At 41.2% G+C, this 16028-nt stretch overlaps 2 protein-coding genes across 9 annotated transcripts in view; one reads left to right on the top strand and one right to left on the bottom strand.

The window, feature by feature from the left end:
* The first annotated feature begins 202 nt into the window (after positions 1-202).
* rgmd (RGM domain family, member D) lies at positions 203-6822 on the top strand. The gene is made up of 3 exons (XM_080878440.1): positions 203-410; positions 3012-3523; positions 5288-6822. The coding sequence occupies exons 1-3, from the start codon at positions 317-319 to the stop codon at positions 5978-5980; spliced, it is 1299 nt and encodes a 432-aa protein (XP_080734566.1). The 5' UTR covers positions 203-316; the 3' UTR covers positions 5981-6822.
* A 4642-nt stretch (positions 6823-11464) lies between these two features.
* celf5a (cugbp, Elav-like family member 5a) overlaps positions 11465-16028 on the bottom strand; it is a 189935-nt gene continuing 185371 nt past the window's right edge. For 6 of the 8 annotated variants that reach the window (XM_080878997.1, XM_080878995.1, XM_080878996.1 and 3 more), the window contains exon 12: positions 11466-15746. The gene's annotated coding sequence lies outside the window, so the exon portion shown is untranslated. Of the gene's footprint in view, positions 15747-16028 lie in introns of all 8 variants that reach the window. The other 2 variants (XM_080878992.1, XM_080878994.1) reach the window with 2 other exon arrangements.

Below are 16028 nucleotides of genomic sequence, written 5' to 3' on the forward strand. Positions count from 1 at the left end.
TATAATCGGGGCAATTACAGCTTCACACCGCCACGACTGTCGCTGAAGGCCCTTTTCCACTGTCCTCACCCCCCCGAGTAATTGCCACTACATGTAAATATCAAGTGGTTAGTGAATAATTAGTCTTTCATTGGCCAGCAATCACCTCTGGGCCCCGTCTACACTTTAGACCCCTCCCTCGTAGAGCCGCCCTGAAGACAGGGGCCCCTTTGAATGACAGCGCTTTGGAAGGAAGACGAATTTTTGTCTGATTTCTCGCAGCCGCAGCGTCGATGAGAAGCAGTCGAGGAACTCCATTCTAACTGAATGGATTGGTATGGGGAGAAGCGGACCTCAAACCACGGCTAAGCGGCAGCTTTGGGACTGTGTAACGTTGACGATGGTTTTACTTTCGCTGCTGTTTCGACCAGGTAAGTGTTGCTTTTCCAATCCGTGCTCCCCCACTCCTCCTAATGCCCTGCATACAAGGCTGTGTCCCGGTAATGGAGGTGGATAGGGAAAAGTTTTCCTGCTGTTGTGTGGCTCAGATGTGACTCTTGTCAACTTTATGCTGTACTTGCATGCATTGTGCGGTAAGGGGTAATTAATGTGGGGTTGAACAGAGCGAGGAAAGCGGCCGTTGTTTTGCGGTGGTCGTCGGCTGCGGGGACAAAGTAGGTCCTGTCCTGCTGCTGCAGGATCCCAGCCTCCAGGCTGCAGCGCTGCTAGCAGATCAGCACGAGTTAACTCGCTTTCTGGACTCATTTTAGGGTCAAACATTCCGCTTTTCCCTTTCCACACAGGGACACCAAACAATCTGCTCCTAACCGCTCAGTGGCCAGCACGTTTTGGCACGCCCGCATTACTTCACTTATCTTTTTACCAACTTATGTAAAGTTACGACTTAGCTTCCCGTTAGCATAGCTCGCTAGCAGCTGGCGTCCAGCACCCACAATCAGCCCGAGAACAAAACCGCGGAGCTTTTTCCCCTTTTTCTTCTGTAGGCATAAACACCGCAGACGGACACATTTCGTACTGTAGACAGCGCCCTGTCTTTCCTTTCACGTCTCAGTTGTTTGAGTTGTTGGAAAAACTAAGGAGAGCATGTTAATTCACCTATTCATGCCTCATTTAGCTACCATGCATGGGGGTCCAACTTTTTGGCCTCTGAACGTGTTGGTGGCTGCTATCTCCCAACCCGGGATCAAAGACCAGCTCGGCTCAGAGGCATTCTTCATTTGGATCGTAAAGTTTAAGTTTTGTTTCTCACACAGGCGATTTGTCTTGGTATGGAGATTTGTTTTAAACTCTGGCGGTGGTATTATTTGTTGTGTTTATATGAGAAAGTAACTAGTGCGCATGCTTGTAAGCACTGTGATAAAATTAAGATATTGTTTGTTTGTTGTGTTTGTTTGTTTGTTTGTTTAACAGAAATGCACATTACTGATATATACGCTTATCATTTCAAAGGAAGTGTTCAATCATGATGCCAAAAATAAACAGCAGCCTTAGTGACTTTCAAAATAAAACCTCAGGTTCATCTTTGTTCAAGAGTCATGATGAGTCCACTAAACCCATCACGAAGCTTAAGAGGTTATTATTGTAACCTATATGAGCCACCATATCTGTCTGTTTTTGCATTTATGGCATTATTATGCTATAAAAAAGTTCACTGAGTTGGGCTCGGACAGAAACTCGTCACGTCAGATACACTAATGCGTGATTTACTAATAGAAGCACTCTTTGTGTGGTCGCTTTGCTTTTCTCACGCTTTAGTGCTTCCCACATGGTCCCCAAACTTGTTGGTAGCTTAACTAAGTCCTCAAACATAAAGAGCCTTTGGGGGGCTGTATGGCTGTTGATGGCAGGTGATTGTCAAAAAGTGTCAATCACGGCAGACTTGGGTGACCTCTTAGCAAGGCGGGGGAAGGCCTGTTGGAATTCAGAGGAGGGATGCGTCTGACTTGACCTCTCGCACTCCATCTCGGATCAGCGCTGGTATTGAAGCGCATTGGCTGTGAGAGGCATTAATCATCCGGTGCACCAGACTTCTGCATAAGGGAAGAAAGGGTGGAAAAAAACCCCTCAAAAACATAGTGTTTACCGATGTGAAATCTCTGTGCTTATCTTGTCTTTGTCCAGGCTGTTTTGGAGATTCGGTGCAGCTTTGGAGTAAATACAAGATTATTCTGTTGCAAACAGAGAGCAGTTTATTGCAGTTGATCTCACTCTTGCCGTAAAAGTATGTGTTGAGATTCTGGCTGATCCTGATCTGAGATGGAAATGTTTCTACCTTGCAGCAGGAATTACTATCCCGGTCAGCGTATGAGACACGATACCCAAAAGTAATGTGAACACCCTGAAAGGAAATTGACGAATAGCCACATTTTTTACTTCTCTCCCAGAAGTAGTTGTAGGTCTTTGTTTTCCTTGATATTAAATAACCCACTGGTGGATCATTACTTAACTGGGAACCTTGAAACGGACCACCAAAAACTCTGCTACACAGCCTATACTGCTCTTCCCATACGTTGAGCCTCACTGTGCCATGCATTGTGGCTGGACTTCACTTACCTCCAGCAACAGCCAAAACCACATTCAACACCCTCCGCCAAACTAACGCAGGTTGGTCGCCTCCTGCAGTGAGGCTACATGCTATTTCTGTGAGAGCTAGTTGGGGGAAATAAGTTTTGACTGACTTTGGAGCACAGTGTGGGATTAAGGCCTCGTGAGCTCACGCATTTGCGTTTTAATGGCTCTCCTGATTGAGCTAAACTTGATAGTGGAAAAGCTGTGTCTGCTGCCTCATGCACTGAGGTAATATGTCTGTAAATGTCAGATGGATGGTAGGGCATTTTGGGAGATTTTTTTTTTCTGGTGCACATTAGTTTACTTTTCAGGAATTATTTATTTTTTTCAGAGTGGGGATGAAGTGTTCTTACTCAAAAAGAGAAATTCCCCTTGCAACCGGCCCGATTGTAGTACAGTTTTGTGATCATCATGGGTTTTTTTTGTTTGTTTGTTTCTTTTAGCACACTGCCAGCAGTGTAGAATCCAGCGCTGTAATGCAGAATATGTGGCATCTACCTCACCGTCCAGTGGTCTGCAGGAGGACGTGGCTTTAGATGTGGACTACTGCATCGCCCTGCGGGCCTATGCCATGTGCACCCGCCGGCAGGCACGCAGCTGTAGGGGCGACCTGGTCTACCACTCGGCCGTCTTTCGCATTAAGGAGCTATTCTCTCAGCATAACTGTTCCAGCGATGGGCCGACCTCTTCCGACAAGGTCCCCAGCACGTCTCGGCCAGCTCTTTTAGAGCTCTGCAACTACGAGAATCGGGTCCTCGTGTCGGGCTCAGCCGGTCAGCAGAAGAAATACGCCCACTGTGGATTATTTGGAGACCCGCACCTACGGACTTTCAGAGATGAGTTTCAGACCTGCAAGGTCGAGGGGGCTTGGCCTCTGATCGATAACCGCTTCCTGTCTGTACAGGTGACCAATGTGCCTGTTGTCCTAGGCTCCAGCGCCACAGCAACTAGTAAGGTAAGGATAACATCAGAACAGCTGTGTCCAGCTGTGTCTGCACAGCTTAAATCTAAGAAATGTCCATTTTTTCATGTCTTAACTTGTTTAAGTTGCTCTTTCGTGTGTGTTTATTCTAACACCAAAATATGTGAAACTGCTCACAATTTAATTAAAGAAAATTAAAGAGTAGAGCAAAATTTTACTAAAATAGCCCCAAAAATGTCAATCTCACAAACCCCTGGGGGAGGTGAAGCTCACGTAGACACTCCAACTGGTCATGTTTAATCTGTGTAAAATGTCAGAAACTTCCTCCGGTCACCTATGTCCATGTTGGAGACGAACACTGATGCAATACTAAGTTTTAAACGAATGCCCTACACATTAGGAAGTTTTTTTTTTTTTTTTTTTTTTTTTTTTTTTTTTGGGCGTGAGCTCAAGTATTGCCATAAAGTATCAAACATGTGAAGTTAATCGTCATTCCATGGTGCCTCTCGAGTCTCCAGCATTCCTCGTGTCTTGGAGCTCCTTCAGATCTATGAGGGGAGAAGAGAGGAGGGGAGTCCTTCAGCGGTGTTGAATCACAGACATGCATGAGCGCTCTACCTTTAACACATGGGTGGTCATATGGTAGTGATTAACGCTCACTCAAACATTTTCCTCCGCTGCCACGATCTGGAATGTTTTTTCACCCCTCTGGTCAAATAATTAACTCGCTGCTTTTTGTGTAAATATGGAATCATTTGGAAAAATAAAGGAATAATTGGCCAAGAGCAAAAAGGTTTTTGTTTTGTTTTTTAAATTCTGTTAATTAAATAGGATGGTCTCCCTGGCCTGATTGTGGTTTGTGTATGTGTGCACGTTTTCTCTCTGTTTACTACTTAATATTTAGCTCATGAAGCTGAGTTTTTAATATTAATGTTTTTTCTTCTTTGTCTTTTGCCCAGATAGTTTAAAAAAATGTCTTTCATTGTTCAGGCATTACTCTAACTGTACTAAGCTAATTTTAATTCTCCAAGCTAAACATAAACCAACAAACTACACGATGTTGTGTAATAGGATTGCTCGTAAAACTCGTAGTGCGTCTTGGCTGTGCAGCCTGATGTAAGACTGTAGTATTGGTGCATCTTTGCCAGCACCCACATGCCCCCATCATGTTTTCTGAGTTGTTTTCAGCTGCCAGACCCAAGACAGGAACTCATTCATCAAATAAAATACAACCTTTAAGTGTAAACGTACCCACAACCAGTGCTTTGTCAGGATCTTTTCATGAAACGGGGGTTAGGCCCCTTTCTGATGCTCAGCTGGACGATGGAGGAGAGAAGAAGTGGAGGTTTTGGACAGTTATCTAATGCAACCTTTAGATACAACATCCATGGACAACTAGTTGAGTTGTACTAGTTCAGCATCAGTTGTTTGCTTTTACGTGGAAATAGATGGGTGATGATAGTGACACTTTGACCTCGATTAGCCCCATTATGTTGCCTGTTTTCTTATATGAAACAGATTTTGTAATCAACATGAATTAATTGGCTAAAGAGTACAACAGAGACAAATCATTCTTTAGCAAGCTGAGTGTGAACCACTAACACCCTATGCATGGAAATATTTGGTTTTCTGCTGCCACCTTGTGGCCCTAAGTGGTACTACTTATTGGGCATCTGTTATGATCAGTTAGAGGAGTGATGTGACTTGGAGAACCAGCAGTAGATAGTTGATGGAGAAAAGAGTAAAGTTTCAATCAGTCACTCCACACTAATTGAATGTTTTTTGTCCTTATTTCAGATCACAGTGATCTTCAAGTCTTACCATGGCTGTACAGATCAGAAGGTCTACCAGGCCACCACTGAAGACCTACCCCTGGCTTTTCAGGATGGGACTCGCAGTGGCGGTGAAAGTGGCAGCCTGACCATCGCAGAGCGAGGTGGCTCCGGAGTCGGTCGGCAGGTGAGGATACAGGCCCGTTACATTGGCACCTCCATCATCATCCGGCGCGTGGGTAGCTACCTGACCTTTGCCATCCGCATGCCAGAAGACACCCTGGACTTTTCAGAAGATGGCGGCGGTCTACAGTTGTGCTTGCACGGCTGCCCACGCAACGAGCTCATCAAAGAGCACACCCTGGGCCATCAGAGCCAGCAGCCACACCTTCAAGGCACCAACACAGAGCTGGGCCCTCTGCGGCCTCCTCACCAGATCTACACAGTGGAGCGAGCCACTGCCAAGTGTAGAGAGACTCTGCAGGTGGAGGATGTGTACTTTCAGTCTTGTGTCTTTGACTTGCTCACCACCGGAGACCCCGAGTTCTCCATGGCTGCATATGGTGCTCTGGAGGATTTGAAGGCACTGCCACCCAGTAAACTGAAGCAGAACTCACCGAGGCCCACTCGCCTTCACAACCGAGGAGTGTCTCAGACTATCGCTGCTACTGCAACCAGCAGCTCATTGCTCTCACTCCTCATTCTGCTGCTTTTGTAAAAAAAAAAACCACATAAATGAATATGAATGACATGGACGTAGATGGATCATGGAAGCATTACAAGCTTGAGGAATTTGTGGATTTTGTGAACTTTCTGTTGTCATTTGAAGGATTTCGCACTCAGAAAAGATTGCATTTCTTCCCCCTTTTTCCCTTCTGTGGACACATCATTTGAATGCGAACATGAATGCATAAATGTCACACAATTTGGGGTCTAGTACACGTTTTTATCACATGAGCAGTTCGTCTACATTCAGTTTAAAAAGAAAAGTTAAGCTCACAGTTGTTCGTAAAGGTTTTTGTAAATATTTCATTCACATTCAGTAAGGAAGTGCACAACCTCTAAATGCTCCACCACATGGTTTCTAGATCCTCAGTGGTCCAGTATCCGTAGCACCTAACAGTTTAACTGCAAATATTGTGTATTTAATATCTTTCTATTTCATCTGTTGTTTTAAAAATTGGTGTTCTAAATACACAGAATCCAACAACTGTTTGTAAAAACTACCTATCTCTTAAAACCTGATTCGTTGGTGTGATTTTTTTTTTTTTTTTTTTTCACCAGTTCTGTTCTTTTCCTGTGAAGCGCTCCCTCTTCAAGCTGTTTGGCTTCCTGTTTTTAAAGGTTTAAAACAAATCTTTATATAATAATATATTAAAAGAGTGTATATATGTGTTTTATATTATGTAAATTTGCCTGTGTATAGATGTTTTAACTGCAATATGTTTTCCATTTGTTGTGCTTAGTAGGTTATTTTGAGTCTTTGTAATTAAAGTAAACTAATAAGTGTTTGTTGTATCTGTAATATTCTTTATTAAAGTGTTGGACACTCCAGACTAAGATTTGTTTTTTGTCTCTTCAGTCCTGTCTCAGCAGTTTTATTTGATAATGGAGCTCTTATTTATTTATTTATTTATTTATTTTTTGTCATTTCCTGTCATTACACAAATACTCAGGATGATGTGTAAACGTATCCGTCTGGGTGGAACGAACAGTTACTTCGAACATGGAAATTCATGACAGCAGTGCTGCTTTACAAACGTGTGCCTGCAGTGCTTGTCCTCTCCTGGTGGTGTCCTCAGTCCATAAGTCCTGACGGCTCCTGGTATAAAGACAGTTTTGACAAGCTGGCTGTGTAGCTGTAGGGATCCACAGTATGTTCTCAGTCCCCTGTGTAAATGTTACCTCAGAGTGCTGAGTTGGCTGCTGGCTTTGCTTTTGTCTGCCAGAATGCTGCATGGCTCTAAATAGGATTTAGTTTGTGGTTAACACCAGGTTAGAGTCAACAACACCACGCGGTGCGTATATTTGTACTCTATATGAACAGTGAGTGCTGCGATTAGAGGGAGAGAGAGCTGCGATCAGTTTTTATTTCTATTAAAAATGCAATTAAAGCCCGGGCACACTCCTTATGAAGACATTACGAATTAATGCTCTATAATCAGTCTACATGGATGTAATTTATATCTTGAATTGAATTATAGGTAAGCTGACTGTAATTTTATAATACTGAGTGACAGCATGTTTCATCACACATGCAACCATACTTAATCTCTCCATGTCCCATTTCTTTAAATAAAGACAATGTGACATTTGCATGATGTGTGAGATGACAGATGAAACCTGCCACGATTTTCTAATCTTTCACACGCGAATCACATTGCAGATGGCTGAATGTGATTCAGGTCTTTCTTGGCAGACTTCATCACCTCTTTCTCGGTGTTAGCGGGAAGGAAGGCGAGGATGGAGAATAGTACTGGCAGGAAAAATGTTGTTTTTGGGTGGCCCAGCAGTAGAAATAAGAACATTTTCTGAAGTATTCTACTTCAGCATGATATTAATGTACTTGCACTTTTAGATTTAAATATGTTTCATATCCAAATAATTTCCCAAGCTGTTGTTTGTCATCCATATAAAGTAACAATTTCAGATTTAGACATTAAAAATGAACAGCTTACAAGATACTTCCCATGCAGTTTCCAAGAATTTCTTTAAAAATTGCTTTAACCAAAAATGTCATTTTCATTATTATGCTTTTTATTTTATTTTTTAAAAGATCAACAACACTACATGCCATTTATCCAATGACCCTTCGATGAAGCCTGAAAACTATGATGGGAATCAAATCAAAATCCCAATACCTAACTATAAATGAAAACCATTTAGACCTGCAACAGGAAATTGTTTCCTATGCAGTGTATTGATATCAACAATCTATTAATGTCTTATACATGACATAAAACACATGGCTAATATTGTCCAGGTCTCCCTAGTGTCTCTAAACAGCTCTGATTTGACATGAATGAGGGAGCTCTGGGGGTGTCTGTGCTGTTGGTGGTGGATTCTTTGGGTTGTGGGGTTTGACCTTTGAGGATTAAGCTTGCTCTGATGCATCCCAAGGATGCTTGTCTAAATTTGGATTTGGGGAGTTTGAGTCTGGATCAGCACCTTGGAGTCTTTGTCATGTTCCTTGAGCAATTCCTGAGCTGTTTCTGTGCTGTGGCAGAGTGTGAAGCCGCTGCTGACAAGGATGATCGTCGCTGTGAAGGGAGGTATGAGGTCGACAACAAGGCTCAAGTGGGTGGTATGTGTAAAAGTAACATCCACAGTGATGGCAGGGCTCAAGGTCTTTGGGTCCTATAGATGATGGTTTTAATGCCATGACTGATTAATGTATGTGTCAGATACACATTGGGGATTAGAACATTGCTATTTTGGTACTTTTACTTTAGATAAAGACTTTGAATGCTTACCTTACAACTTTCTTTCTAACATATCTTTTCCTCCAAAGGTATGATCTCGGCTCGGTTGAGATGATGGCATCACACCGTGTTCCTTCCGGTTTGCTTTAGAATTTTAAAGTTAAAAAGCCACGAGTCTCGTGACCTCGCAGGACAGATTGGCACTATAGCTTAAATAATAACCCAATGCAAGAGCATCCTCTTATGCAGCCTGTTTAAAGGTGATGAGCTCCTTGACATCTTTTGAACATTTAAAACATGAAACACACTTTTGATTGGCAGTAAAAACACACATTTTCTCAAAAACTGTAAATGAAAACTGTGTGAAATGTTCCACGCTCCACAGACTTCACAGGAATCCTGTCAAGGAATTAGCACAGTGGATGTAACATGTTGCCAGAGCCTGTAAAGATTGCTTGTCCACCCTCTTTGAGCCATGCTATCTTGACTTTCCCCTGTAAACAAGGACAATTACCAAGCTAATGAGTTGAGGAAAAACTGCTTGAGTGATTGATACTCTTAATGGGGAAATTAATTTGATATTAATAGAGCACTTGGCAAGATAAATAGATAGTGGTGTGTTAGTCCTCTCCTTGATTGATAATGGCTAGATTGATGGCTGTCTTAATGCAAGATGTGCCTTAGCCATAAATGAGGTGGTCTTGATGAGGAGCGATTTTTGTGTCATGAGATGATCAAACGTTGAGAGCACTAAGTGCTTATATTTATTTTGATACTGATTTTTAAGTACACAGGGACTCTGGTCTTTTTACCTAACTTGGTTTTATCAAGAAGAAGAACAACTACTATAATAGAGAATAAACAGAGCTTACTGCATATGTAAATTTAAAAAAAGACATCATTTATGCTAAATGATGCAAAAGATGTTGGTCAACCATTGCTGTAACTTCCCCCATCTGATCTTGTGAGATTCTGTTTGCTCCTTAAATAATCACCTTGCATCATTCCCGCAATTCCTGATGACTCATAACCTTAACCTTCTGTTGCTGAAGCAGTTTGCTTAATGACGCACTCACAGTCTGACTGTTGCACCCCGTAAATGGCACCTAACATACTCGTATATTGCACCCTGTTACATGGGTCAGCGCTGCAGAACAAAGAGTGAGAAGTTACTCATTTCTCAGGGAGTTTGCACCAGTGTGTGTGTGTGTGTGGTTTCTAGTTGCAGCGATTACACAGCTATCTCATATTGCAGGCTCCCTCATACCTGACCAACTCAATCTTTCTGTGTCTCCTCAATAATCAGAGTGACAGCGAGCAACTAGACATATCTCACCCGCTGGCTCACTGCAGAATGGGTATTGACCTACATATCAAATCATACACTTCTGGCTTGTGTGATAGAGACGGGGGAGGGGGTGGTGGTGGGGTGCCGTATGATTGACAGCGCCTTCTTTGGTAAACACGTTTCATCCCCCGGGTATCTCCCTCTTCGTATGTATTTGTTATAGGCAAAAATCGCACGGCAAAGAGAAACGTCCCGCAAATCCTATAAGCTTGGAGTTAGAGCGGCTTCGGCACCTCCGCTACTGTAACAGTAGAGAACAGCTGAGAACACCTGGCTGTCGGAGTGTGTATTTTTATTAACGAGCCTATGTCACCAAACTTTTAACAAATGGCCCCCCGGCACCCTGAAAAACCCAGCTCGGAAATTAAGCATCTGCATCATAAATCTTGGAAAGTTACAATAATTTGCAATTCACTCCCTCATCAAAGGCAATATTACCCTAATTTATTATCTCCCGGCACGAGGGGTGCGCAAAGGCCGTGGAGATAAGAGTTTATCAGGAGGGGGATTGATTTTCATTAACTGATTGTAATAAAGATGAACTGCCTGCCGTGCACACTGACCAAGAGTCACACTTTATTGTAATTGGGACAATTTATTTTATGAGCCAGTGGCTCAACTTTTTTGTCCCTCCCCCTTTTTTCTTTCATATCCATCTCCGCTCTTCAAAATAGGAATCTAATGTCTCAGCTGTTCTGCTTCTTTTGTTACAGTGACTCCCGATGTATGAAGATGATCATTACAAGATGTATGTGGAGACAATTCAAATGTCAACAGATGTTACTTTAGATTTAGCTTCTGGCATCAAATCAGTGCCACGGTTTTCTAAACTTGACTGATGGTGCGTGCCTGCCTTATATCAACTTATTGCTTCCTGCTTGTCTGCATTGTAATGATATTTGTCCCCGTTATTCTCGTGAAGCGTTGCTATGACACCTATTCACTGGGATTTATATATTTAGGGTTTTTTTTTTTTTTTTTTTTTTTTTGGTATTTTGTTCCCATCAACCATTTCCTGAGAAGTACGCTCCAAAAACGGAGTGAAAGATAACCAAAACAGCTCTATATGTTGGATCATAGTTATCACATGAGAATAAAACGACTGGAATTCCAGTCATGATGAACTCCAGAGTCGACTCCCGATGATGTGAGAGCTGTAGAAAACGGCTTCATGTGAAAAGTGTTTAAAATGGTTTTAAACAGCAGTCCTGAATCCATATAGGGCCGTTACGCAATTACCGCAGCTTCCTCACTCGGCGTCAGAGACGACCTCTGAGGTGGTGAGCAACATCTACGTCCTGTAAAAGTTTCAAGCTCTTGGAAATGCCGAGGGGAGCGAGTGCTTGTGCAACAGCTCCCCCTCTCTTTGCGCCGCCGCGGTTCAGCGCTTCAATGCAAGTGTGAGAAACGAAACATCCAGTTTGAATTTTTATTGTAAAATTGGAAAAAAAGGAGAGAAAGAGAGAAAAGCCTCGATAAGCATTTCTTTTTTGATACATATCTTTATCTTACCATAACCGTAAAATCAAATAAATAAAACTGGCAAAATAAATAAGAAAAATAAATAATAAATAAAATAAATAAACATCAAATTACATATTTGACCCGATAATTATAAAATTATTAAATCATCAGTCATTAATATGAAGTAATCTAAGCAGCAAGTATTAAGAAATTTCAACAGGGGAAAAATGTTTGGTTTCTCAGGCTAATACAGAACACATATTTTTTTTTCTTCATAATTTTATTTTATTTTTTTATAAAAAGATACTGCTTTCCCTGTCAGTTATTCCATGCTGTACTGACGCTGCCACAAAAACAGGTGGCGCTCTCCTTTTTTGTTTTTTTTTCTTCAATAAAAAAAGAAAAACATTACTACCTGTAAACAGCATTTTCTCCTCCGGGTTAAAAGAATAATACTGAGATTCTTCTTTTTGCGCCCTGCATTTCAGTAAAGTCTACTCACAGACTCCATACTGCTGTTTCTATGCTTTTTGTACGCTTTGTGCTGAGAAACCAGAAAGTTAATATCTTTAGAAAGCGAAACCCTCCCCCCCCTCCCCTCACCCATTTCATTACCCAAACTGTACGTACCCAAAGAAAGGTCCTGTGCTGATTTTCCATAATTTACAGATTTCATATTTATAATAAGCTACTATCCTTAGCATTCAAACCATAGTTAAAGAATCATACTGTTAATATGAGTAGTACCATAATCATAATCTTTAACGCCCCCAAGTCCACATTGAGCATGCTCAGAGATCAAAAAGGGCACAATGGCAACATGACAAATAAATAAATAAATGGATGCAAGAGTGAAAATAATGTAGATTGACTTTAGCTTGACCACATGCACTCTAATTTTAAAACTACAGGGATAATTACTAATAATTAGTAACTTACATATTTTAAACAAATTATTGTTGGTGGGATTGTAGCCCCTTTCTCTTTTCTGAATCTATAGATATGTATATAGAGGCCTATGCACTACATATAAAACAGCACACTCATTGTAATTTAGTCAAATTTGTCTCTTTTGGCCAAAAACGAGACGTTATGCGAGCTTCTGGCCAAGTCTATTTTCATTTTAATGACTCCATCTCCAGTAGAGATCCCATGAGAGAAGATATTTTGACTGGGTTCACATGGCCCAGTATCACCTGGGGAAAAGGGAGGGCATATATCACAGCTCCCTAAAGCTGTGAGAAGAGAATAAGAGTAACTTCTCAGGGGAAAGACGACGCCCTCAGGCAAATATATAAAAATCTAACCTTTTTACTGAAAATGTACATTATATATCACTACATCCTGAACTGATCCTCCCCCTACAATATTATACTACTTCACAAAATCAAATATTTTATTCCACTAAATATTTCCTGAAAATTACCGTATTTATAAGAGTAGATTTAAAAAAAAAAAGAAAAAAGTCTGGCACAAAGTTTTCAGTCAGGTGAGGAAATGTGGTGGTTAAACTTGCATAATTTGGCAATTCATGACGAGAAAAGGCATTTCAAAAAACTCCCTCCTAGCGCATCTAAATACTGCTTGCAACAGAATAAAACACACATAGTAACCGGGGATAACATTTACTCCCAGTCTACTGAAAATGATGCACCCTCCCCTTTTTTATAACACTGATCCAGTGAACTTTAATCACACAAATAAAAGAAAAAAGGAAGAATTGCTGGGTCAAAGTAACACTAAATGAACGTATGCAGACATCAGGATCTGGAGAGTCATTCTGGAGGATAAAATTGTTATTCCAGACTGCAGAGGCATACGCAGTGGTCATGCTATCTGAAGACGCTTTAGTGTATGGGACAGTATTGTGATTACATGTCTGAAGCACTGATGTGTCTGAAGTTTAGAGCGATGATCAGAGTGCTGAGATCTCTCAGAGTCCTGAGGGGTACGATGCTTCAGAGTGTAAACTGAGTCAATGAATCTGATATTCAAATAAAGAATGTAAGTGTTACTCAACAAATCAAAGAGTGAAATAGAAAAAAACAACAACCCAAAAACAAACAGCGCATCAGATTTCATCTAGGACGCATTGAATGTGTGTCTCTTTGCAAAAACAGAAGCACAGATAACACAAGTTTGGTTATTTAATCGTATCTTCCAGGCTTGATGTGTCGTGACCACACTGCACAGGAGCCATGTGTGACCAGCACTAATGGTAAGCTGTCATCCTGTTGAAACAGCAGCAGCTGTAGCAGCTACACTTACAGGCCCGCTGCTGTCTAATTGATGGATCATTTTGCTCTTAATTTGACCTCCTAAGGCTGGTAATGCCAAGGCTTCCTTCTCTCTTTGTAGAAGCTCGCACTGTGCTATTATACCCTTTCAGAAAAAAAATACAGTTGCTCTTCACTGAAGAACATGTACAATCTCCTCTAAGCACCATATACAGATCTCCATGCCTCCACCCTTTACCATAATGACATCGATCAAGTGCCTTCAAAGTGTCCCACAGGACACGCTGCCGTTCTGCGTTTTGGGATTCCTTCAGGGACTCTGGATGACAACACGGGAGAAAAAGACTAACATCCAGCTACTGAGAGAGAAATGAACTCTGTCACTCAGTCAATTCACTCAAAATGCCAATGTGTAATTGATTGCGCATCTCTCGCCCTGCGGTGCTGCTCCCCATCTAATCAATATTATCATTACCCTAATTATGCTGCGGGTTAGCTTTGGGGCACCCGTGAACCGATGGTCCCTATTAAGAGAGAGATATGCTGGCACTTGGAGGTGAGGAAAGAGAAGCAGGAGGGAGGAGGAGAAATAGGAGGGGAGTCTGCTCCCGCCTGCTGAGAGCAGCTGGAGGAGCTTGGCAGTGGAAGAGGGCACGACCCGGGAGGGACCACTGTGACACGCCGATGGAAATTTTTACAACTGCTGTCAGGCTCATTTGTATATTTTATTAAGCAGTTACAGATGCTGTGCTGTTTTACTGCTGCGTATCCAGCTCAGCCGGGTGGCACTTTTACCACAGTGCTTTATGGTCAGATTATCTGTACTATCAAGGCTTTAATGATGACATGGAATGAGTCGCAATGACGATCAATTATAGAACCGCAACACGCTGGCAAGAACAGAGGACAGCAATGCTTGGCTAAATACGCTCTGGTTCTTTTGATGTCTGCTTTGAGAAAAGGTTACTGTGTCACTTTTGGCACTAAAGGACTGCTTTCTTCTTCTTCTGACACAATAATACAGACGGATCATGCTTCCGAGATGAAATGCTGCGATGCGAATGACGTAACGAAAGGCAAAAGAATATATCTGAACATGCCCGAAACAATGTCTAACCCATGTATTCTACGGCACTAAAATAGTATAGCTTTACTTTTTTTTTAAATACATTTTTCTGTTTTGTTTTAATATTTTCAAACCCAGTAACTATAAATGTAAAAGGAAAAAAAAAAAATCAAAAACCCTTGCTCTTTTTTTTTTCAACCTGAAGCTAGTGTTTCTTCTTAAGTTTAACTTGTAATATTATTAGTAGTAGTTTGCAGTATTAGTATCATTAATACTATATATTACTGTTCAGAACAATAAAAATGTTTGGTCCTTTGGTCCCTTAGGGGTGAAAGATTTGCAGTCCTATTGTTGCTAATGGAAACCTCAGTGGCTGCACTTCTGCGCTTACTGAGAGAGACGGGGAGAGAATAAGAGAAAGAGGGAAAGAGAAAGAAAGTCTGTCAGTGGACATATAGAATAGTTTCTTTTTTTCCACTGGTTTGTTTTTTGATCTTCAAGTTTGAACCCTCATTTGTCCAGTACAGTAAAAGCCACAAGCGCCTCTTTCCTTATATATATATATGTGTGTATATAATATGTATATAGAAATCTATTTGTTGTTGCTGCTTTTCGTTTGTTAGTTTGTTGCTTAATTAACAATTCAAGTCTCAACAAGAAAAAGTTCTGTTGTTCAGTTTCATCACTTCTTTTTTTCCAGTTTTTTTTCTTCTTCTCGTCTTTCTTGCACTGTGCCATCTGTTACTGTTAACGTCCCCCGGTGAAGCGCCTCCTCACTTCGCATCTTCCTCTTCTGCCGTAACCTACATCTTCATAAGTAAATGCTGATATGTCTTCAAAAATTCCATATGTGTTGATTTTTTTTTAAAACATATTTTGCTTTCAAAGAGAGAGAAAAAAAAAGTTGAACTCCTCCAAAGATAATATCTTCACGTGTCCTCTAAAACCTAGAAACAAAAAAAAGAAAGAAAAAAGAAAAGAAAAAGAAGAAAAAGGCCATTTCAAATCTCACTGCTCATTAAACTGTCAATCTAAAGATCAATTTCTTTAAACTTTGAGTAGTTCAGTATGGTTCTATTATATCAGTCTAATGGTCTGGAGAGAACTAACCCACGCTGCCACACCAATCAATCATCGTCAGTCACAGTGATGACAGATTTCTCCTTAATTAATATGCCTACAGTGCTGCACATCAAATCAACCCCTCTACATTTCTTCAAATATTAAAA

The sequence above is a fragment of the Rhamphochromis sp. 'chilingali' genome (assembly GCF_963969265.1).
Source record: "Rhamphochromis sp. 'chilingali' genome assembly, chromosome: 3".
NCBI lineage: Eukaryota > Metazoa > Chordata > Actinopteri > Cichliformes > Cichlidae > Rhamphochromis > Rhamphochromis sp. 'chilingali'.

Coding starts and splice junctions, on each gene's coding strand:
- rgmd (XM_080878440.1), top strand. CDS start 317: ATGGGGAGAAGCGGACCTCAAACCACGGCTAAGCGGCAGCTTTGGGAC. Junction 411..3,011: donor TTCGCTGCTGTTTCGACCAG/GTAAGTGTTGCT, acceptor TGTTTCTTTTAG/CACACTGCCAGCAGTGTAGA. Junction 3,524..5,287: donor GCGCCACAGCAACTAGTAAG/GTAAGGATAACA, acceptor TCCTTATTTCAG/ATCACAGTGATCTTCAAGTC.